Below are 24,803 nucleotides of genomic sequence, written 5' to 3'. Positions count from 1 at the left end.
GATCTGCGGAGGGAGACAGGCCCCGATCAATTCTGGCCAAATTTCTGAGATCATCCAATAAAGATTTCGTGTTACGTGAGGCGAAGAGTAAAGGAAGGCTTTCTTGGAAGAACCACAACATTTTCTTGTTCCCAGACTTTGTGAATCGACAAGATAGAAACATGGTTGATTCAAGGAATGTAAGAAACTCTTACATCAACGGAAGTTCGCTTTTTCTCTGATGTTTCCAGCCAAACTGAGAATAGATACTAAGGATGGCCGCAAAGTATTTACATGTCCCCAGCAAGCATTGTCCTTCATAAAGTCATTGGAATGAGTAAGCCATGGTGTGATTCTCACATTGCTGCCAAGTGAGCCTGACTCACTGAACATTCACTTGACTGTTCGAGGAAGCTGGGCACCTTTTTTCTTTCTTTTTGTGCTGGTTCAGCCTAGCAGCTGGAGTTGGTTTGTGTTGTAACACTTCTTCAGGACAGTGCTGTGGATGAATCTGCATGTTCCTTGTGCTTGTGCCTCCTATTGGCTGGAGTTTGTTTTGTGGAGAATGTTTGTGGACATTGGAAGGATTAAGAAATCTGCTGCACTCAAGTAACAGCTGGCTCACTGAACATTCGTTTGACTGTCCGAGGGAACTGAACTGACCTTTATTGTGATGTGTGTGTGTGTGTGTGTGTGTGTGTGTGTGTGTGCTGGTTCCACAAGCGGGTGGGTTTTTTTTGTGGAGGAACACACCTTCGGGACAGTTAAGTGGATGAATCTACACGTTCTTTTTGTTTATTCTGCCTATTGGCTGGAGTTTGTTCTATAAATTTTCTTCTGTTATGTAATTCTGCCTCACAAAATCTGTATAGAAACACCGGACTTGGGCAATTCGACGGCAAAATTGTCGCGGGGACTCTCGTAGGCGTACATGGATTGTTTGAGTTTAGAGGGATGGAAGCCAGTTGGCGCTGTCGTGCGCAGGGTTAATGTGCACATTTTTCTTTTTTCTGTTTGTTTGGTTCTGGGGGAAGTTCGGTGTTTGATTATTACACTAATGTTGGAATGTGGTCTTTATAATTTTGTTTTGACACACAATCTATTTTTTCTAATATTTCAAAATGTCAAATGTGAATATGATTGGATTGTCTCTCTCCATGTGGAATGTGAATGGGTTGGGGCACCCCATGAAATGAAGGAAGGTTATTTCTTTTCTTAAATGAAAAAAATATGACATAGTGTTTTTTCAAGAAATGCATCTTTCCCTGCAGGAAGCTGAAAAATTTGGGAAGATATGGGGTGGGCATGTTTTCTTTAGTGCTGGCTCAATTAAGAGCAGGGGAGTCATTACATTGATAAGTAAACATCTACAATTCAAATCTCTCAAACAGATTAAAGATAAATTAGGAAGAGTCATTATTGTTTTAGCAGAAATTCAGGGACAAAGGTTGATTTTGGCTAATATTTACGCACCTAACGCTGATGATCGGGGCTTTTTTATAGATCTTGAAGGGATGTTGCAAGGATTGTTGATGGATTCAGTCCTTGATCATAGTGAAGCAAAAGTGTGTAAGCCCCCTAGAGCAACACTGACACTTCTCAGGATGTGTAAAAATCTTGGTCTTACAGATATTTGGAGACTTTTGAACCCATCTGGTAGGGACTATACATTTTTTTCATCAGTCCATAAGATTTATTGTAGAATAGATTTTTTTTTATATCTAAGTCCCTCATTTTATCTGTTGTTGATTGCTCAATTGGAAACATCTTAGTCTCAGATCACGCCCTGGTGAGTTTAGAGGTGTTGCCACATTTAGAGAAAAAGAAATCATATAGTTGGTGCTTTAATGTATCCCTTTTGCAAAATCCTGATTTCCAACAAATGTTAAAGGCTGAAATCAATCAAGACCAACTGGTCCTCAGTATCTTCTGTGGGCGTGTCTTGGGAGGCACTTAAGGTGGTTCTTAGGGGTCGGATCGTACAGTATGCCTCATTCATCAAAAAATCCAAAGCACAAGAACTCGTGGAGTTGGAAGGGAATTTTAAAAGTGCCAAGGCAGAGCTGAAGTGCCGAATGTCACCTGATGGCCTCAGAGAATTGACCCGATTTAAATACAGATATAATACTATTTTGTCGCGGAAAGTGGAGTTTTGGCTATTCAGGGCAAGACAGTCATACTTTGAGTTGGGGGACAAAGCAGGGAAGCTTTTGGCTAGATATATAAAGCAGAGAGAGTCTTTTTCTACCATTCCCTCACTGAAATCTGCTGGTGGTGAAATTTTTACCTCGGCCTTTGATATTAATAATGCTTTTAAAGAATTCTATCTTGATCTCTATAGTTCCACGTCTTTGTCTACTGATGAAGATATTAGAAACTTTGTGGAACCTTTAGAACTCCCTAAATTGACGACTGAGCAAAAAAAATTCTCTTGATTATGAGATAACCATGGAGGAGCTTGGCGAGGTAATTAAGGCCCTGCCTACAGGCAAGGCTCCAGGGCCAGATGGCTTTGCCGCTGAATTTTTTAGATCTTATGCTACAGAACTGGCTCCACTTTTGTTAGAAGTTTATACGGAATCATTAAAGAATGGAAAGCTTCCACCAACCATGACAAAGATCAGTCTGATTCTTAAAAAGGACAAAGATCCAAGCGAATGTAAGAGTTACCATACAATTTCCCTGATCCAGCTAGACGTTAAAATATTGTCAAAAATTCTGGCTAATCGATTAAGTAAAGTTATGACATCTCTTATACATATAGATCAGGTGGGGTTTATTCTGGGCTGCAGCTTTTCTGATAACATTAGGCATTTCATCAATATCATGTGGTCAGTGGTGAATGATCAGACTCCGGTCACTGCCATCTCACTTGATGCCGAAAAGGCATTTTATATGGTAGAATGGGATTATCTTTTTAAGATTTTGGAAATGTATGGTTTTGGGAGTACGTTTATTGGATGGATTAAGTTGCTTTATAGACACACGCTAGCGGCGGTACAAAAAAATGGATTAATTTCTGATTATTTTACTCTTAGATAGGGGCATCTGGCAGGGTTGCCCTCTTTCCCCATTATTATTCTATCTTGCCCTGGAACCATTAGCAGCCATGATAAGAAAGGTAGATGATTTTCCAGGGGTGTTGGCGGGAGGTATGGTGCATAAGCTTCTGCTTTACGCAGATGATATTTTATTATTCGTCTCTGACTCTACTAGATCTACATTTGTGCTCAAAAGTTTGCATACCCTGGCAGAAATTGAGAAATTTTGGCATTGATTTTGAAAATATGACTGATATGACTGTGTTTTATTTAAGGATAGTGATCATATGAAGCCATTTATTATAACATAGTTGTGACCGAGGCTCCTTTCGGCACAGATACGCTGGCACACAGCTGGCCCCAGGGGTTATGCAAGTATGCGTTCCCACCAGTGAGCCTACTTGCACAAACCCTGTGCAAAGTCAGGGACGACGAGGAGCAGGTCATACTAGCACCCTACTGGCACACCCAGACTTGGTTCTCGGACCTCACACTCCTCGCAAATTCCCCTGAGGAGGGATCTCCTCTCTCATGGATGGGGACCATCTGGCACCCATGACCAGACCTCTGGAATCTGCACCACGATGCAGTTGACGGTAAGTCTCTCGGGAAGCATGACTTGATCATCAATTTCCTTAGAGGCGCGAGGAGGTTGAATCCTCCCAGACTGTGCCTCATTCTCTTATGGGATCTATTCGTGGTCATGTTTGAGCCCCTGGAGTCAGTTGAGCTAAAGGCAGTCTCTTTGAAGACTGCCCTCTTGACTGTGCTCACGTTCATCAAGAGGGTAGGGGACTTGCAGGCGTTCTCTGTCAGCAACATGTGCCTGGAGTTCGGTCCGGAATATTCTCACATGGTCCTGAGACCCCAACTGGGCTATGTGCCCAAGGTTCCCATGACCCCGTTTCGGGATCAGGTGGTGAACCTGCAAGCGCTGCCCCAGGATGAGGCAGACCCAGCCTTTTCGTTTCTGTGTCCGGTATGTGCTTTGCGCATCTATATGGATGGCACGCAGAGCTTCAAACGCTCTGAGCAGTTCTTTGTCTGCTTTGGAGGACAGCGGAAAGGGAGCACTGTCTCCAATCAGAGGGTCGCCCACTGGGTTGTTGACGCCATCGCTTTGGCATATCACGCCCAGGGCGTTCCGTCCCTCCCCTGGGGCTATGAGCACACTCTACCAGGAGTGTGGCGGCCTTCTGGGTCCTGACCAATGGCGCTTCTTTAGCAGACATCTATAGAGCAGCGGGCTGGGCAACACCCAATACCTTCGTGAGGTTCTACAATCTCAGGGTTGAGCTAGTTTCATCCCGTGTGTTGTCAGGTACGAACAGGTAAGTTTGCGGGACAACTGGCTGGGTGTACCACTTGCTCACAGTGCCTTTCCCCTCCTGGAGGGAGAGACGTGTGCTTTTTACCCCCCAGCCGTGTTCACAAGGTCGTGGACCCTGGATGTCCTTCCTCCTTAGCCCTGTGGCAGGCAAGTTCACAGAGAAATTCAATGCCAGCCCAGTACGTGTGCTAATAGGCCCTGTACTGGGGTAGGTGCTCCACATGCACTGGTTGCCTGTATGTAACCCCGTGTGATGTATCTTCCCCATTGGTAAACCCATGTCTTCCTATGGCAGAGTCCTCCTCTGCCACCGGTCGCCGTGTTTGTAGCGCTCCATCCCCTCTGGGTAGGACTTACCACAGGGACTTCTCCACATGCGTCACTGCCGACAAGATTCGGTAAGACCATGTGACATATTTCCACACAATTGCCTCCCCTTCGGGCAGGGTGTGGTCTCCGTGGTGTCTTCCCCTTGGGATTTCCACTCTTTTTTGGGGAGAAAAAAGAAGAGAAGAGGCCACAGCTGGGGCGGTCTGTCCCCATTTTGGGCAGTCGACTTGTCCCCAAGGTGCGGGGGACCGTACGATGCTCATAGGAGCATTGGGGGTGGTTACATGACAGATCTCGCACCGCCAGTCCACGTAACACAGTTCAGCTAGTTGTGGCGTTTCGTATAGGGACCCCTAGTGTCACTACATCGACACAACGTCAAATGAGTGACAGATAGGGAATGTTCTGGTTACTTTCGTAACCTCCATTCCCTGATGGAGGGAACGAGAAGTTGTCCCTCCTGCCACAACAGGTATGTGACCCAGGGAGGAAGGAAGCCGCTCTTTTGCTGAACTTTTGGGTACCGCAGCCACTTGGGCATGCGGCGAAATTAAACAAAAAGACAACAAAAGATTTTCAACCCGGCCCTCCACCGGGGGATGGAGTTGTCTTTTTACCAGCTCCAGGCGAGTGGGTTCCCTGTTCTCTGGGTCGCCCGTCTCAGGGGCGCTTTGACGACCTCCGTGGGTTCTTAGGCGCCGGCTGTGAGACAGGTGGCGTCTGCTTCCTGCGGTGGGCTCCATGCCGGGCCCGGGCCGAAAGGGCGGGCTGTGGCGGAGCCAGTGCAGTCACCGCAGGGGGATGCCCTTGGTGACGAGCAGACGGGGTGCGGGACTTGGTGGACCTGCAGAAGAGCCATGGCGTGCAGGGCAGGGGCGGCTTGTCCAGCAGCGCTGTAGGCTTTAGACATCAGGGACAATGTGAGCCTACAGGGCTTGGACAGGAGCTTAGGGCATCCGCACCAGGTGGCGGAGCTCTGCGGGCATAGGTGCACCGCAAGCACCTTATCCACTGGGGGAATCGCCATATAGCCCCTGGCCACCCCGCCATCGAGGGTAGTGAGAGCAGGGGAACTGCGGAATTGGGGTCGGACAGTAAAAGGTGCCTCCCACGATTTCGTCAGCTCCTCGGAGTGGGGCGTGGCTGCTTTGAGCGGCGCCGCGAGCCCAGGAACCAATCATCAAGCCGCGAGGGTTCAGGGGAGAGCGGAGGGTTCCACTCTAATCCGATGCTCGCGGCCGCCCGGGAAAGCATGTCCGTCATTTCGACATCGGCCTGTAACTGGGCAATCGTCCCCGAAGGGGGAAGCCCAGCTGAAGCTTCTGCGTCTGACTGGACAAGCCCGCTCTCCGATGCTGTGCTCGAGAGCTCATCATCTTCGTGGGCTCCGAACAAGAAGCCAGACTCGCCGTGAGATGAGCCGGCGAACTCATCTGGAAGCCCGATTGGGGCAGACGAGCGTGCTGGGGAATGGGAGGTCCGCGGGGGGATACCCGGCGGAGATGATCCCATTGGGTTCCCCAAATCGCCCCCAGTGCTAGCCGCGCTGGCCTCATACCCGTAGGTAGAAGGACCGAGGCGGGGAGCCGCTGGGGTGGCTTGCTTTCGTAAGAAAAGTAATGTTGCGTTGGTCATGTTCTTGCAATGAGAACATGAACCATCCACAAACGCTGCCTCCGTGTGGGTCGCGCCCAGGCATGAAAGACAGCGATCATGACCATCCGAAGTTGAGAGATAATGACCGCAAACAGGAATAACACACAATCGGAAAGGCATCTTTAAAAAGGCGCGTCTTTAGAAAGACGTTCCGTGTGTGCCGATCTTTTAGAGAAATATATACTCTTTTAGAGGAAAAAAGCTCTTTCAGAAAATATACTCTCTTGTTTTCTGCCGAAGCACCCAGGGGCATTCTCTGCAGTGCACCAGTGCAAAGGAGGGAGAAGCTGCTGAAATGCGGCGTCAGATCCAACAGAGGTGAATGAACAGTAGAATTCAGCTCAATGAGCATGGCCGTTCGGCTCCGAAGAGAAAATCTGAATGAGTGGTTGCATACCAGCTCCTTTTATACCCGTATGTCCGGGGGAGTGACATGCAAATACCACTCACCAATTTTCATTGGCCTTTTATCAAAGACCAGAGGTGTCTCGGGCTCCCAAGAGTGGCCCCTAGTGTCACTACATCGACACAACATCGAGTGAGTGACAGATTTTATCATTTCAAACATATCCAACTTCTGTTTGTGAAATGTTTTGCTTGAAAAGTGTGCTTGTGTGAGTGTTATTTCCATTATAAATAAATGCCCCTTGGTTGTAATATTTGATATCTAATGCAAATACATTCATACAGCTTTAAGTGTTACTCAAGTGTCCAAATACTTTTTGGGGTGACTGCAAATCAACCTCTTTAGGTTTGTGTATGGTGAGCATATCTTACCTTGCAGGTGCTGGATCTGTCTTGCGAAGGCCTCTGCCTGATGTGCACTAGCTAAACGCTCATCCTCAAGAAGACCTAAACAGGGAGATATTTATTTTTTTTTTAGATAAAATAGATAACTATTTAATATTTTTTTAGATAACATGGGTAACTACAGTTTTAGACAATGTTTTAGGTATGGCACAGATTTAAGTATATTTCAAGATTTATTTATTTATTTATTTATTTATTTATTGCAACATAATTGTGTTAAAGTGAAAGATGATTGTTTTTTTTTTGTTTTGTTTTTTATTTCTAAACACATGTTCAGACTGTGTCTAAAGTTAGTGTGATTTTTTTTTAATTATTATTATTATTTTTATTTTTTTTTTGCTATACACATGGAAATATTGAGTCTGTTCCAAAACCTAGTGAGCATCCTCCAGAGGCAGCATTTTAAGACATAATTTCAATTCCAACAGGTAGGTATCTTAATTATGCTGCCTCTTAAGATATTTTGTTTAAGCCAAATTCTAAGGTAGTATCGTATGTATCCAGGGTTGGGGAGTAACGAAATACAAGTAATGGGAATATATATTTAAAATACAAAATAGAAGTAACTGTATTCCACTACGGTTACAATTTAAATAATTGGTATTTAGAATACAGTTACATTCAAAAAGTATTTTGATTACTGAAGAGATTACTTTGCATTTTATTGTCATTTGTTTAATTTAATATTTAGTCCTTTTATATGGAAAACATTTATACATATAAATGATGCGATCCAAAGTGCATTTGAACAGCGGTGAAACACTTTCTAAAGATGTGTTACATTCATATGAGCAGACAGAGTTGGAAGTAAGTTTGGAGCACAAGAAATATAAATAAACCTTGTGTAAATTGTCAGCTTTACGCTAAGCTGAAATGTTATTTCTAGCCATTTTACATGCACGTTACCAGGCACGATCATATTTTTTATCAAGAAAATTCACGTTGGATCATAATTTCTTTATTCTAATAAGAGCTTTGATATTAGGGCAAAAATCAAATTCTTGATAATAATTTTGGTATTGTTTTCCTGTAAAAATATCTAAAAATCCTTAAAACAAGATCAGTTTGATTTATCTTGCTTTAGAAACAACGCTGCATAAGATATTTAGGTTTTTCAGAGAATGTATTTTTAACATGTGTATTTTGTCTTACTGTACTGGCAGTTTTTATAGTCAAAACAAGTGAAAAAATCTACCAGTGCTGAGTAAGTAATCCAAAGTATTTAGAATACATTACTGACATTGAGTAATCTAATGAAATACATTACAAATTACATTTTACATCATGTATTCTGTAATCTGTAGTGGAATACATTTCAAAAATAACCTTCCCAACCCTGTATGTATCCATCCCCAGGAAGGCGATCCCAGAATGCACCGTGATGAAATACTTAAAATCCATTCACTACTGTAAAGTACCGATAAATAACAGATTAATATGATACAAAATCGACTATTTTACCCAAAATGTGAATGTGCTGTGCATATTTAGGCTCATTAGTGTCATTACTCTTGTGTCACCTATATTAAAATCAGTTGCGATTTGAGTGTCCCGTGCGCTGCGTGTGAGAAGCGCTATTTGAATGATGCACGGAGCTGCTACGTAGAGTGTTCCAAATCACTCTCTTATGAGGCATCATTTCAGCAAGGATGCTTCCATAGAAGACAGCTGCCTATGTAAGCAGGAGACGGTGAGGTAGTTCACTGAGTTTAGGAACAGACCCCTTGTCACTCTGTACTGTACTCTTAAAACTCCAGAAGTATCAAAGTCTACCAAGATCAGGGATATAATATATATATATATATATATATATTTTTTTTTTTTTCACATGTTTAATGTGGTAAGAACACCAGTCAGGGAAAACGTGCCATTTCAGGACATAGAGTCACCTAGTTTAGGGAGATCTAGCCTATAGTATGTTGTCACGCCCTAGCTGTGACGAGCCCAATTCAGGAGCAAAACCTGAAGTCTTCAGAGCTCTGGCTGGGGATGCCAGATCTCTGCTCAAGAGAATTTCCCACAGAGAAACATCCAACAACTCTACCAGCTCCAAAAACCAAGGGTGATTGGACCTCTTCGGCACAACCAATAGCGAGGTTTCCTCATATTCCCAAACCTTGCACAACACTTGATTGACACACTTATTTGCATTTCGCTGGCCATTTGTGAGCAAGGCCCTCCAAACCCAGTAGAGTCATGGAGTCCTAAAGGCGACACTGTGTAATCTCAGCAGAGACAAACAGGTCCAACTCGGCTTTCCCCAGTATCTCCCAAATCCTGTTTGAGGACGAAGTCTTCACTGTCCCGGTCTGTCTCACTGATGCGAAAGCAAGTCAGCCCTGTATTTCAGGTGACCGGGGACATGCATCTCACGTATCATGAGGGATGGGACTCGCTCTAGAGGAGAACTCGACACGCCAGAGCCAACAGCGGGCACAAACTGATTCCCCCTTAATGATTTATCCATGCCACCACCATAGTACTGTCTGTATGAATAAGAACATAAAAGCTCTCAGAGCCAGTTGGACTGCCAGCAGTTCTAGACGATTTTTGTGCCACATTATTCACACACCTTTCCAGGTGCAAAATGCTGGATAACGTCATGGTTACTGGTGTAACCTCCGTTCCCTGATGGAGGGAACGAGACATTGGTGTCGATGTAGTGACACTAGGGGTCACTCTTGGGAGCCCGAGACACCTCTGGTCTTTGATAAAAGGCCAATGAAAATTGGCGAGTGGTATTTGCATGCCACTCCCCCGAACATACGGGTATAAAAGGAGCTGGTATGCAACCACTCATTCAGGTTTTACGCTGAGGAGCCGATATAAGGTCCGGCCATTTCATTGGGTAGTTCAGCGTTGTGGCAGGAGGGACCAACGTCTCGTTCCCTCCATCAGGGAACGGAGGTTACACCAGTAACCATGACGTTCCCTATCTGTCACTCACTCGACGTTGGTGTCGATGTAGTGACACTAGGGGTCCCTATACAAAACGCCACAAGGCTGAACTGTGTTACGTGAACTGGCGGTGTGTGGTGGGAAGACTTGCTGTGTGCCTCATAGCCAGCGCACCAGGTCGACACGTAACCGCCCCCAACACAGTTATGAGTGTCGAACAGCCCTTTTTGGGGACAAGTCGACTACCCAGAGATAGAGACAGGCTTAACGCAGTCGTGGCCTCTTTCCCCTTCTCTTTTTCCACTCCCTAAAAAAGAAGGGGGATTATCTGACTGGGCCGACAGGTCTAGTCAGGGGGTGTCCCTCCCAAGGGGAGGACACCGCAGAGACCACACCTCACCCCAAGAGAGGGGGGGATATTTAAGTGGAAGAATACATCACATGGTCTTTCCAACCATGTGGAGAGCCTTCAAGATAGATCCTGCCCAATGGGGGAGGAGTTACTACAACATGGAGACTGAGGGGCTCTGCCCAAGGAAGATGCAGTTTGCCAGTAGGGAAACGAACTAGCGGAAGATATAGATCGCATGGGGTTAGCCTTACAGGGAACCGCCACATGCGGAGCACCTACCCCAGAACCGGGCTCTTAGTTAGCGCGTGTACTGGGCCGGCAGCGAGTCTCTCCGAAAACTCGACTGCCACAGGGCTCAGAGGAAGTCAACCAGGGAACAACTTTTGTGAACACTACTGGGAATTAACAGCGCACGTCTTCAGCTCAAAAGGAGGTGGAAGGCGCTATGTGCAAGCGATACACCCGGCCGGCTATCCCGGGCTTATCCGCTTGTGTTGCGTGCCACTACCTGGGACGAAACCAGTTCCACCCGGAGGTTGTAGAACCTTGCAAAGGTGTTGGGTGTTGCCCAGCCCGCTGCTCTACAAATGTCTGTTAGAGAGGCGCCTCTGGCCAGGGCCCAAGAAGCCGCTACACCACGGGTAGAATGGGCTCGTAGCCCTACCGGGGGCGGCATGTTTTGGGTGAGACATGCCATAGTTATGGCGTCAATGAGCCAGTGGGCGATCCTCTGCTTGGAGACAGCGCTTCCTTTCCGCTGTGCACCAAAGCAGACAAAGAGCTGCTCAGAGATTCTAAAGCTCTGCGTGCGATCCAAATAGATGCATAAAGCGCGCACCGGACACAGCAACGACAGGGCTGGGTCTGCCTCCTCCTGGGGCAGCGCTTGCAGGTTCACCACCTGGTCCCTAAAAGGAGTGGTGGGAACCTTGGGCACATAGCCCGGTCGAGGGTCTCAGGATCACGTGAGAATAGCCCGGACTGAACTCCAGGCACGTTTCGCTGACAGAGAACGCTTGCAGGTCACCTACCCTCTTGATGGAAGTGAGCGCAGTCAGGAGGGCAGTCTTCAAGGAGAGTGCCTTAAGCCCGGCTGACTGCAAGCTCAAAGGGGGCTCTCTGTAGACCCTGAAAAACTACAGAGGTCCGATGAGGGAACAAGGCGCGGCCTGGAGGGATTCAGCCTCCTGGCGCCTCTTAGGAACCTGATGATCAGATCATGCTTCCCTAAGGACTTAACGTCAACTGCGTCGTGGTGTGCTGCTATGGCAGCAATGTACACCTTCAAGGTGGAAGGGGACAGCCTCCCTTCCAACCTCTCTTGCAGGAAGGAAAGCACTGATCTGACTGCGCACCTCTGGGGGTCTTCCTGAAGGGAAGAACACCACTTAGCGAACAGACGCCACTTAAAGGCATACAGGCACCTCGTAGAGGGAGCCCTAGCCTGAGTGAACGTGTCTACCACTGCAGGTGGGAGACAGCTTAGGTCTTCCGTGTCCCGTCCAGGGGCTAGACATGGAGATTCCAGAGGTCTGGGCGCGGCTGCCGGATGGTGCCCCTTCCCTGAGAAAGAAGGGCCTTCCTCAGGGGAATTTGCCTGGGGGGAGCTGTCACGAGGAGCGTGAGGTCCGAGCACCACGTCTGGGTGGGCCGGTGAGGGCGTACCAGAGCGGGCAGTGGGAGGATTCTTGGGAGGCGAACAGGTGCACCTGTGCCTGACCGAATCAACTCCAAATCAGCTGGACCACCTGAAGGTGGAGTCTCCACTCTCCCTTGAGGGTAACCTGTTGTTACGGCGTGTCCGCTGAAGTGTTGAGGTTGCCCGGGATGTGAGTGGCTTGCAGCGACTTGGTGCTGCTAACTCCGTTGGAGGAGACGGCGGGCGAGTTATGACATACAGCAGGAGCGCAGACCGCCTTGGTGGTTGACATATGCTACCGCTGCCGTGCTGTCTGTCCTTGGAAGGGGGCTTTGGGCACCCGCGCCAGGTGGCGGCGCTCTGCGGGCATAGGTGTACCGCGAGCGCCTTTATCCACCGGGGGATTGCCGAATCACCCTTGGCCACCCCACCATCGAGGGTAGTGAGAGTGGGGAAGCTGAAAAGATCGGGACCGGGCAGTAAAAGGTGCCTCCCGCGACCTTGTCAGCTCTTCATGCACTTCAGGGAAGAAAGGAATGGGGCGGGGCGTGGCTTTGAGCGGCGCCGCGAGCCCAGGAACCAATCACAGAGCCGCGAGGGTTCAGGGAAGAGCGGTGAAATCCACTCTAACCGACGCTCACGGCTGTCCGGGAAAGCATGTCATCATCTCCGCGTCAGCCTGTGACTGGGCGATCGACCCCGAAGGGAGGAGCCCAGCTGAGGCTTCTGACTGGACGAGCCCGCTCTCCGATGCTGCGCTCGAGAGCTCATCACTTTCGGGGGCTCCGAATAAGAGGTCGAACTCGCCGTGAGACGAGCCGGCGGACTCACCCGGAAGCCCGATCGGGGCAGACGAGCGTGCTGGGGAATGGGAGGTCCGCGGGGGGATACCCGGCGGAGGCGGTCCCATTGGGGTCCCCAAATCGCCCCCAGTGCTAGCCGCGCTGGCCTCAAACCCGTGGGTAAAAGGACCGAGGCGGGAGCCTCTGGGGTGGCTCGCTTTCTTACGAAGGCGAGCCGCGACCGCAACGTTGCCATGGACATATTCTCGCAATGAGAACGTGACCATCCATGAACGCTGTCTCCGCGTGAGCAGTGCCCAGACATGAAAGACAGTGATCGTGACCGTTAGAAGGCGAGAGATAACGAGCACAACCAGGAATAACACACAATCGGAAAAGCATCTTTAAAAAGACGTGTCTTTAAAAAGACGTTCCGTGTGTGCACTCTTTTAGAGAAATATATACTCTTTTAGAGGGGAAAAATGCTCTTTCAGAAAATATACTCTCTAGTTTTTCTGCCGAAGCGCCCAAGGGCATTCTCTGCAGTGCACCAGTGCAGAGGAGGGAGAAGCCGCTGAAATGCGCCATCAGATCCAGCAGGTGAATGAACAGTAGTATTCAGCTCAGCGAGCATGACCGTTCAGCTCCGAAGAGAAAATCTGAATGAGTGGTTGCATACCAGCTCCTTTTATACCCGTATGTTCGGGGGAGTGGCATGCAAATACCACTCGCCAATTTTCATTGGCCTTTTATCAAAGACCAGAGGTGTCTTGGGCTCCCAAGAGTGACCCCTAGTGTCACTACATCGACACCAACGTCGAGTGAGTGACAGATAGGGAACTGCCGCACAGGGCACCCCAGCCTGAGTTGGATGTGTCTGCCGTGACTGAGTGCATCAGCCTTCTCATAGAACAAGGGCTTTTTCCAAATATTTAGCTCAGCTAGACAAAGGTGTGTCACTAGGAGACATAAACAACTGCGTGTGACTATATGTAACGAGACACTTGAGTTGAGTTAGTGCTGAAGAGGCCTCATATGTAACAAACCCAAAGGGGTTACAGCAGCAGCGGCAGTGATCAAGCCCAGCATCCGCTAGAATTGTTGCAGTGGTAAGGCAACCCCCAGCATTGGCCAATCATCTATGTAGTTCAACACACAGATGCTGCTCAGCCTCAATGGAGTGAACACCACATCGATACATTTGGTAAATGTAAGGGGAGCCAGGGTCAAGCCGAAGGGAAAGACTTTGAACTGGAAATCTTAAGAATGACCTATGGCAAAGGCCATTTGGTCATGAAAGTATGCTTCTTTCAGGTTGATCGACACAAACCAGCAGGAGATTTTCTGTCAGAACAAGAGAGCACAATATTACATTTAGCCCACAGTCGCTGGAGCCTCACCACCGGGTAAGTCTCTGCCTTCAGGGGGAGAACTAGAATGTTGGTGTGCATTTTTTTCATGGGACTCTGCCCAGAGGAAGAGTGCGAGCAAACCGGCTGTGCTACGTCACCTTGTCTCAGCGAGATGTGCTTGAAGGCAATCTTGTTGATTGGAAGCTCTCGGTGAAAGCACTCATGGCATCACGAAAGAGTCCCTTCTGTGACACTGGAGCGTAGAGCAACATGGCTTTGTTCTTGTCACGTGTCTCTGACCAATTCAGCCAGAGATGATGTTCAATGCACACCAGGCTTCCCATAGACCTGCCAATAGCTTGGGAAGTGAACTTGGTAGCCCAGAGCTCCAGATCTATGACGTGGTGCAGCTCTTTGAAGGTCTCTGGGTCTGAGCCACTTTTGTCCATGTCCTTAAGTAGGTCTGCTTGGTAGGCCTGCAAGGTGTACAGGGCCAGACCAGCTTGGTCGGCCACAGCATAGGCCTTGCCAACTAATTAGGACATGAGCCTACGTGGCTTGGATGCACCTGCTTAGATTTCCCTGCCAGTGTGGAAAAGAAGGGGCACAAGTGGGCCGTGATTTCCTCTTAAGCAAAGTAAAGCCCACTGCATCACTGCGTAGGGCAACAACTATGTCTTGACCAGCTGGTGGTGGGGGTGCTTTGAGTCATGCTGACTCAGTAAGAACCATTCATCTAGTTGAGAACACTCACACGCATCAGGTGTTCGAGCTGAACTTTTTTGAGTGCCTGGGTGAGAACCTCCATCAACTCAGCCTAAGAGGCAGACCTCTTTTACTGACCACATATTCAGTTTAAGAGTGTAAAATTGTTGAGAACAATGTTTACCTTAGAAGGAACACTAATCTCCATGATGGTGACTTGCACCATAAAACACAAAACAGCATGGGTAACACTAGACAGAACTGTAAACACAACTACACCCCTTATTAATTATCAAAAACAACTATTTACACTCCACATAAGTCCCTAAACCTTACACGGGCCTACATAATGAACAATTTAGGTGCAAGAGCCTATGGCCACTCCCCCAAACACAGCTCAGCTGAAACAACTGTAATACAACATTTCTAATTGAATTTAGGTAATTTAAATAATTTTGTTCAAACCTCAGGGACTACATTTAAAATAATAAAAACATTTATGGAGTAAAATGAAAAAAAAAAAACAAGCAAAATTTGATAATGTACAATTTACTAACAGTCAAATGTTAGTACAAAAACTATTTATTTAGTTTGTTAATGTAAACACTACAGTGATTGCAAGCAGTGGCACAAAAATATATATATATGCTTATCAAACACAGCTGCGTCATTATTTGCTGAAACCATTGTTGTAACCACACTCGTTAATTATTGCAGTGTCTTCAATAACAGATTTGCCTGTCCCTTTTTTTTTCTTTTCTTTTTTTACACAGAGATTCAAACATCAGGACCGGAAGATTAAATTAGACATTTTCTCTAAATCTATTTAGTATTCTATTTGTGCACATTAATTGTTTTATTTGGATGTTTGTTTGTTTTGTTTTTTTGCAAACATGTTAAAAATTATAAATTTGCTCTTTGTGCCTGACCTAATGTTATGCCTGTGATAATTAATGGAGCCCAAGAACAGCAAAGCATGATCACTGGACATGATCCAGGAATGATCGTGTCCCTGCTGCTCAGGAAAGCCCGTCTGGAACCTTCCCTCTGCATGCAGCTGTCTTTTCACATGGCTGTCTCGTTACTCACATTGGAACAGTTTCAGCACTCTGCAGCCTGCTATCATTACCACAGTCCCTGGAGTCCTTGTCTGCTATATAGCAGCTGACTCTTTAATGAGCTATGGAGTGCTATCAATAGAAACTATTTTATTAGGACTGTCACTGAATACAACCACTCATGAAGATAAATACAAAGACAGACCACATTTGATAATGCTGTAATTATCAATTAGCTTTCTAATTATTGTTATCAATTACGTAAGTTCTCAGTAAAGAATCATATTTTTTTCTTGCGTTAGATAGATAGACAGGGTTGGGGAGTAACAGAATACATGTAACGGGATTACATATTTAAAATACAAAATAGAAGTAACTGTATTCCACTACAGTTACAATTTAAATAATTGGTAATAAGAATACTGTTACATTCAAAAATTATTTTGATTACTGAAGAGATTACTTTGCATTTTATTGTCATTTGTTTCATTTAATATTTAGTCCTTTCAGATGGAAAACATTTATACATATAAATGATGCGATCCATAGTGTATTTGAACAGCGGCGAAACACTTTCTTACGATGTGTTACATTCATTCGAGCAGACAGAGAAGTAAGTTTGAAGTAAGTTTGGAGCAGAAGAAATAGAAATAAACCTTGTGTAAATTGTCAGCTTTACGCTAAGCTAAAATGCTATTTCTAGCCATTTTACATGCACATGTTTCCAGACACGATCATATTTTTTATCAAGAAAATTCACGTTGGATCATAATTTCTTTTTTTCTAGTAACACCTTTGATATTAGGGCAAAAATCGTATTCCTGTAAAAATATAGAACAATCCTTAAAACAAGATCAGTTTGATTGATCTTGTTTTAGAAACAACAATGCATAAGATATTTAGGTTTTTTAGAGAATGTATTTTTAACATGTGTATTTTGTCTTACTGTACTGGCTGAGTTTTTATAGTCAAAACAAGTGAAAAAATCTACCAGTGCTGAAGAAGTAATCCAAAGTATTTAGAATACATTACTGACCCGGAGTAATCTAACAGAATACATTACAAATTACATTTTACAGCATGTATTCTGTAATCTGTAGTGGAATACATTTCAAAAGTAACCCTCCTAACCCTGTAGATAGACAAGTAGATAGAGAGACTTGACTTTTTATTGTCAGATGATCACTGTGAGCTGTGTGTGGCTGTCAGGTCGTCTCACCCTGCTGCTCCAGGAAGCTCTCCTCATGTTTCTGAGAGATGTCTCGAGTTTCTTCCAGCTCAAGCAGAAGCTGTAGCACTTGAGCTCTCAACTCCTTCAGCTCCTGCTCCTCAGACAGCTCCTCCTTCACAGCTGTCTTCTTATCCTTCACCTCCCCAGCATCATGCAGAACGCTGCGCTCTTTTTCGGAGATCTCAGTGCTCATGACGCTCTTGTCTGCTGTCAGATCACACTGTCACTTGGGCAAGAGAGACACGGGAGACAACAGATAGATTCTTCAGAGTGGTCAACTACTGAACCAATTGATAATCAAAACTTTCTCATAACCTTCGGTGTTCACTATAAATCTCCAAATTGGAGATTTATTCAAGAATCTCTTTAGGTTTGTAAATAATGAAAAAACCACTTCTGGCTTTTGGTAAAAATCTAAAAACCACCAGATCAGCTTCACATTGCACCGAAGAACATTCTCGCCTCTCGTAGCTTTTGCTTTTATAAAATGGCATTAACAGCAGTATAATAAAATACCCAAATGCTCAGTACATAAGTACATTTAGTACTCATAAAAATCATGAGGAACAGTTTAATTGAGGACTGTTTACAGGTGTTCATGTATTTGTTATATTACAATAGCTAAATGCTGCTCATTCAATCAGATTTTATATCCGCCATCTTATTTGGGCTAGTTATTATAACCACATTATAATAGAGCTGTTCAGAAGAATATATATAAACAATAAGCCCTTTTGATAATGACACTGTAGGTGTGGGAGCAGATTACGCACAATATTATAATTTTAAAGCATTATTATAATTTACAGCAATCTTTACTACACAAATCATCTTCTGCCCGGCATTTCCAGTCCCACACATCGCGGATTTGCATTGAAAAGTAAAAAAATTGTGTACATTGTCCTGCCTTTTTATATATACAGTCAGGGGCGGACTGACCATCGGGAGAACCGGGACTTTTCCCGATGGGCCGGAAAAGTCCCGAAACGATGCCAAAAGGGGCCGCGATATGCTGAAGTGGACAGGGAAATACATGCACTTACCTATCAACCCTCCAATTTTCCTCCAATTACTAAAATTTTATGTGTTTATAAAGATGAAAGGCTCAAATATTTTGACATGTTTTAATGCAGTGAATATTTGCCAAACAGAATGAAGAAGGCTAATATGCTTGAATTCAATATACTGTATGTGGGTCTGAAATCAGTAAGTACATGTATATCTACAGTAACTGTAGCACATATTCATTCAGGGCAGCCTCATGATGGCAATGTCACTCTAGCAATCTTCATGCTGCACCACAAAAACATAACTATTCTGACATTCCCAGTTTGGAGGATTCCGTCTGTGGCTCAGCTATCTTTGGATATTATCATGTGTGTTTGACCGCAATATTTTTTATTATAAATGTATATGTATTATAAATGTATGCAATTACATTTCAATTTCTTTAAAATTGCTTTGAAATTATGTGTGCTGTGAAAAGTGCTATACAAGACTTTTAATTCACATGAAACTGGGGATACACAGCCCGCGAAGATGATGAGCTCTCGAGCGCAGCATCGGAGAGCGGGTTTGTCCAGTCGGATGCAGAAGCCTCAGCTGGGCTCCCCCTCTCGGGGACGATTGCCCAGTCACAGGCTGATGCAGAGATGACAGACATGCTTTCCCAGGCGGCCGCGAGCATCGGGCTAGAGTGGAACCCTCCGCTCTCCCCTGAACCCTCGCAGCTCGATGATTGGTTCCTGGGCTCGTGGCACCGCTCAAAGCAGCCACGCCCTGCTCCAGTGCCTTTCTTCTCGTGGGGGGCACCTTTTACTGCCCGGCCCGATTCCTCAGTTCCCCCGCCCTCACTACCCTCGATGGCAGGGCGGCCAGGGGCTATACGGCGATTCCCCCAGTGGATAAGGCGCTCGCGGTCCCCCTTGCACGGAACTTGGATGCATGGCTTGTGCTTTCCAATCCATCGCGATGGCTGGTCCGGACCGTCCGACTCAGCTACGCGATTCAGTTCACCAGGCACCTGCCCAGGTTCAGTGGTATCCACTTCACCTTGGTGCAGGATGAAAATGCTGCTACCTTGCGCGCTGAGATTGCTACCCTCCTACGGAAGGGCGCGATAGAACCTGTCCCTCCGGCCGAGATGAGAAGGGGTTTTACAGCCCCTACTTCATCGTACCAAAAAAGGCGGTGGGTTGCGGCCAATCTTGGACCTGCGAGTACTGAACCGGGCTTTACACAGACTCCCGTTCAAGATGCTGACGCAAAAACGCATTCTGGCGATTGTCTGGCATCAAGATTGGTTCGCGGCGGTAGACCTGAAGGACGCGTACTTCCACGTCTCGATCCTACCTCGACACAGACCATTCCTGAGATTTGCATTCGAAGGTCAGGTGTATCATACAAGGTCCTCCCTTTCGGCCTGTCCCTGTCTCCTCATGTCTTCATGAAGGTCGCAGAGGCAGCCCTTGCCCCGTTAAGGGAAGTGGGCATTCGCATTCTCAACTATCTCAATGACTGGCTAATCCTAGCTCACTCTCGGGACATGTTGTGCGCACACAGGGACTTGGTGCTCTCACACCTCAGCCGACTAGGGCTTCGGGTCAACTGGGAAAAGAGCAAGCTCCTCCAGGTTCAGAGCATCTTATTCCTCGGTTTGGAGTTGGACTCAGTCTCTTTGACAGCGCACCTCATGAACGAGCATGCCCAGTCAGAGCTGGCCTGTTTGAAGGCATTCAAACAGAAAACAGCAGTTCCACTGAAAATTTTTCAGAGGCTCCTGGGGCATATGGCTTCCTCAGTGGTAAACACCCCATTCGGGTTGATGCATATGAGACCGCTTCAGTACTGGCTTCAGACTCGAGTCCCGAGATGGGCATGGTGCCATGGGACACATCGCGCGGTCATCACACCGGTCTGTCACCGTCTTTTCAGCCCTTGGACCGACCTCTCGTTTCTATGGGCAGGTGTTCCCCTAGAACTGGTCTCCAGGCATGTCGTGGTCATGACAGATGCCTCCAAAACGGGCTGGGGTGCTGATTGCAATGGGCACGCAGCCGTCGGCTTGTGGACGGGCCCGCAACTGCATTGGCGCATCAACTGCCTTGAGTTGTTGACAATTCTGCTCACCCTGAGGAGGTTTCAGCCGTTGATCCAGGGCAAGCACGTGTTAGTTCGGACAGACAACATGGCAGCATTAGCATATGTCAACCACCAAGGCGGTCTGCGCTCTCGTTGTATGTCACAACTCGCCCGCCGTCTCCTCTTCTGGAGTCAGCAGCACTTCAAGTCGCTGCGAGCCACTCACATCCCGGGCAACCTCAACACTACAGCGGATGCGCTGTCACGGCAGGTTACCCTCATGGGAGAGTGGAGACTCCACCCTCAGGTGGTCCAGCTGATTTGGAGTCGATTCGGACAGGCACAGGTGGACCTGTTCGCCTCCCAAGAATTCTCCCACTGTCCGCTCTGGTACGCCTTGACCGAGGTTCCCTTCGGCATAGACACGCTGGCACACAGCTGGCCCCCTGGCCTGCGCAAATATGCGTTTCCCCCAGTGAGCCTACTTGCACAGACCCTGTGCAAGGTCAGGGAGGATGAGGAGCAGGTCATCCTGGTAGCACCCTACTGGCCCACCCACATGTGGTTCTTGGACCTCACGCTCCTCAAGACAGCCCCCCCCGGCGAATTCCCCTGAGGAAGGACCATCTGGCACCTGTGACCAGACCTCTGGAATCTCCATGTCTGGCCCCTGGACGGGACGTGGAAGACCTAAGCGGTCTACCATCCATGGTGGTAGACACGATCACTTAGGATAGGGTCCCCTCTACGAGGCGCCTGTATGCCTTTAAGTGGCGTCTGTTCGCTAAGTGTTGTTCTTCCCAACAGGAAGACCCCCAGAGTTGCGCAGTTGGATCAGTGCTTTCCTTCCTGCAGGAGAGATTGGAAGGGCGGCTGTCCCCTTCCACCTTGAAGGTGTACGTTGCCGCCATAGCAGCACACCACGATGCAGTCGACGGTAAGTCCTTAGGGAAGCACAACCTGATCATCAGGTTCCTGTGAGGCGCTAGGAGGCTGAATCCCTCCAGACTGCACCTCGTTCCCTCATGGGACCTCTCGGTAGTTCTTCAGGGTCTACAGAGAGCCCCCTTTGAGCCCTTGCAGTCAGCTGAGCTTAAGGCACTCTCCTTGAAGACTGCCCTCCTGACTGCGCTCACTTCCATCAAGAGGGTAGGAGACCTGCAAGTGTTCTCTGTCAGCGAAACGTGCCTGGAGTTCAGTCCGGGCTACTCTCACGTGATCTTGAGACCCCGACCGGGCTATGTGCCCAAGGTTCCCACGACCCCTTTTAGGGATCAGGTGGTGAACCTGCGAGCACTGCCCCAGGAGGAGGCAGACCCATCCCTATCATTGCTGTGTCCGGTGCGCGCTTTACGCATCTTTTTGGATCGCACGCAGAGCTTTAGAATCTCTGAGCAGCTCTTTGTCTGCTTTGGTGCACAGTGGAAAGGAAGCACTGTCTCCAAGCAGAGGATCACCCACTGGCTCATTGATGCCATAGCTATGGCATATCAAGCCCAGGACATGCCGCCCCTGGTAGGGCTACAAGCCCATTCTACCAGGGGTGTAGCGGCCTCCTGGGCCCTGGCCAGGGGTGCCTCTCTAACAGACATTTGCAGAGCAGCAGGCTGGGCAACACCCAAAACCTTTGCAAGGTTCTACAACCTATGGGTGGAACTGGTTTCGTCCCAGGTATTGGCACGCAATACAAGCGGATAAGCCCGGGATAGCCGGCCAGGTGTATCGCTTGCTCATAGCGCCTACCACCTCTTTTGAGCTGACGACATGCGCCATTAATTCTCAGTAGTGTTCACAAACTATGTTCCCTGGTTGACTTCCTCCAAACCTTGTGGCCGTCGAGTTTTCAGAGAGACTCGCTGCCGGCCCAGTACACGTGCTAACTAAGAGCCCTGTTCTGGGGTAGGTGCTCCGCATGTGGCGGTTCCCTGTAAGGTAACCCCATGCGATGTATATCTTCCACTAATTAGTTTCCCTATTGGCAAACTGCGTCTTCCTTCGGCAGAGCCCCATCTGCCACAGTCTCCTTGTTTGTAGTAACTCCTCCCCCGTTGGGTAGGATCTACCATGAGACTCTCCACATGGTCGGCAAGACTATGTGACGTATTTTCCACTTAAATATCCCCCCCTCTCTTTGGGCAAGGTGTGGTCTCCGCGGTGTCCTCCCCTTGGGAGGGACACCCTCCGACTAGACCTGTCGGCCCAGTCGGATAATCCCCCTTCTTTTTTAGGGAGTGGAAAAAAAGAAGGGGAAAAGAGGCCACGACTGGGTTAGCCTGTCTCTATCTTTTGGGTAGTCGACTTCTCCCCAAAGGGCCGTTCGACACTCATAACTATGTTGGGGGAGGTTACGTGTCGGCCTGGTGCACTGGCTACGAGGCACACAGTGGTCTGCCCGTCACATACCGCCAGTTCATGTAACACAGTTCAGCCAGTTGTGGTGTTTCGTATAGGGACCCCTAGTGTCACTACATCGACACAACGTCGAGTGAGTGACAGATAGGGAACGTCATGGTTACTTGCATAACCTCCGTTCCCTGATGGAGGGAACGAGACATTGTGTCCCTCCTGCCACAATGCTGAACTACCCACTGAAATGGCCGGACCTTGTCTCAGCTCCTCAGCATAAAACCTGAATGAGTAGTTACATACCAGCTCCTTTTATACTCGTATGTCTGGGGGAGTGGCATGCAAATACCACTCGCCGATTTTCATTGGCCTTTTATCAAAGACCAGAGGTGTCTCAGACTCCCAAGAGTGACCCCTAGTGTCACTACATCGACACAACGTCTCGTTCCCTCCATCAGGGAATGGAGGTTACACAAGTAACCATGACATTTTTCTTTCAGATGTGAAAGTGGTTATTTAGAGTAAGAAAGGACTTTAGTATTGATCTGTTCATATCACTTTTGAAGACATGGATTTAACTACTAAAGTCTTACGGGTTACTTTTATGCTGCCCTTATGTACTTTTTGGTGCTTTAAAATTCTGTCCACTATTCATTTGCACAGAATGAACCAACAGAGCTGAGATATTCTGAACAACAAACAAATAATTTGAAGTAGAAGAAAGGCATACACATCTGGGATGAGGGTGAGTAAATGAGAGGTTTTTTCATTTTTGGGTGAACTATCCTTTTAATTACACAATGGGTGTTTAATGTTGTTAATGCCTAGTGTATTTAACATTAATTATAAATGTTACTTTATTGTTCTACGAGCTGTTAATTAAAACGTTTGTAAAATGAGTTTAAATGTACTTATTGCATGTATTTATATTCATCCAAAAAATAAAGGAGCTACCATGTTTACACATTTGTTTATGGTATGGGACACATCAGCATGAGAGCTGCATTTACTGTCTGGTACCCACCCACTCATGGAGATAGACTGCACTCACTGTGAGGGCATGAGTCTCAAGAGGCTTTGCTCGCTAATCGCCCTCGTTCTGAGGGACGATTCAGCCTTCCGCATCCTCCCACCTGCCTCTTCTGTGACTCCTGAGGGATTGCATGAGGAGGCACGGTGGGGCCGCGAGGTCGAGCAGTATGAATTTGAGGTGGATCTCGTGCTGACACATGCACCGCGAGCCCCTCAATCTCCATGCACTGCATCTATGCCGATACAGTATGTGCGTGGTGAGATTCATCCCTCTGCAGGAGCGCACGGCCTCGTCACATTTGGCGGTTCAGATGTTGGGGATGATGTTATGTCTCTCACTGCATCTGGAGAGTGGTCAATGGATGACGTTTCCACCCCTTCCCCCAGCGAGGGCGAGGAGCGTACATGCACCACTGAGAAGGAGATGCTTCACGTCCTTTCAAGAGCAGTCAAAGAGCTCGGTTTCGAGTGGTGTCCTCCAGAGGAACCTGAAAAATCTCACCTTGATGAATGGTTCCTGCAGTCTGGACATCATCAAGCGACCGCGTTCCGCAGGTCTCCCCTGTTCTTCCCATAAGTTAATAAAGATCTGACAAAATCCTGTTGCGCACCCTATTTAGCTCTCTCGCACAGCAATTCCACTCTCCTCAATAAAGTGGATCACGGGGAAGACAACAGTTATGCCCAACTACCGCCGTGGAAGAGGCGGTAGCGGTACATCTCTGACCGGCGAGTAGCAGGGCATGGAAATCATGCCCGTTCATCCTTCCAAGCCGTGTCGACTGACGTCCACACTGGCTGGAAAAGCATACTCAGCGGCAGGCCAAGCTGGTTCAGCACTCCACGTGATGGCGGTGCTCCAAGTTTTGCTCCTCAAACAAATGGACGAGTAAGGCTACAACCCAGAGACATTCAAAGAGAGGTGGTTTTGGATCGTCACATCTGGCTGACCCTCATGGAAATGCATGATGTGGAAAAAGCTGCTCTATTTGATGCTCTGGTGTCTCCAGCCAGCCTTTTTGGCGGCTCTGTGGATAGATTTGCTGAGCGCTACGTCACAACTCAGCAGCACTCACAGGTTATGAGATATTTTATGCCAAAATGGAGCAGTACTTCATCACAACCGGCTCGCTCCCGCTCAGCCTCGGGCCAGCGCCCCGCTAACAACCCCATGCCTGCTG

The 24,803-nt window shown here is 47.5% G+C and overlaps 1 protein-coding gene across 1 annotated transcript in view; it reads right to left on the bottom strand.

The window, feature by feature from the left end:
- ccdc136b (coiled-coil domain containing 136b) overlaps positions 1-24,803 on the bottom strand; it is an 85,269-nt gene that overhangs the window by 22,633 nt on the left and 37,833 nt on the right. The window contains exons 2-3 of the mRNA XM_051692063.1: positions 17,152-17,389; positions 7,114-7,188 (exon numbers count right to left, since the gene is read on the bottom strand). Coding sequence (XP_051548023.1) covers positions 7,114-7,188; positions 17,152-17,356 — 280 coding nt within the window. The 5' untranslated portion in view covers positions 17,357-17,389. The remainder of the gene's footprint in view (positions 1-7,113; positions 7,189-17,151; positions 17,390-24,803) is intronic.

Source organism: Myxocyprinus asiaticus, chromosome 48 (assembly GCF_019703515.2).
Source record: "Myxocyprinus asiaticus isolate MX2 ecotype Aquarium Trade chromosome 48, UBuf_Myxa_2, whole genome shotgun sequence".
Lineage (NCBI taxonomy): Eukaryota > Metazoa > Chordata > Actinopteri > Cypriniformes > Catostomidae > Myxocyprinus > Myxocyprinus asiaticus.
The sequence above is the reverse complement of the archived record's forward strand: the minus strand, read 5'-3'. Positions and strand labels throughout refer to the sequence as shown.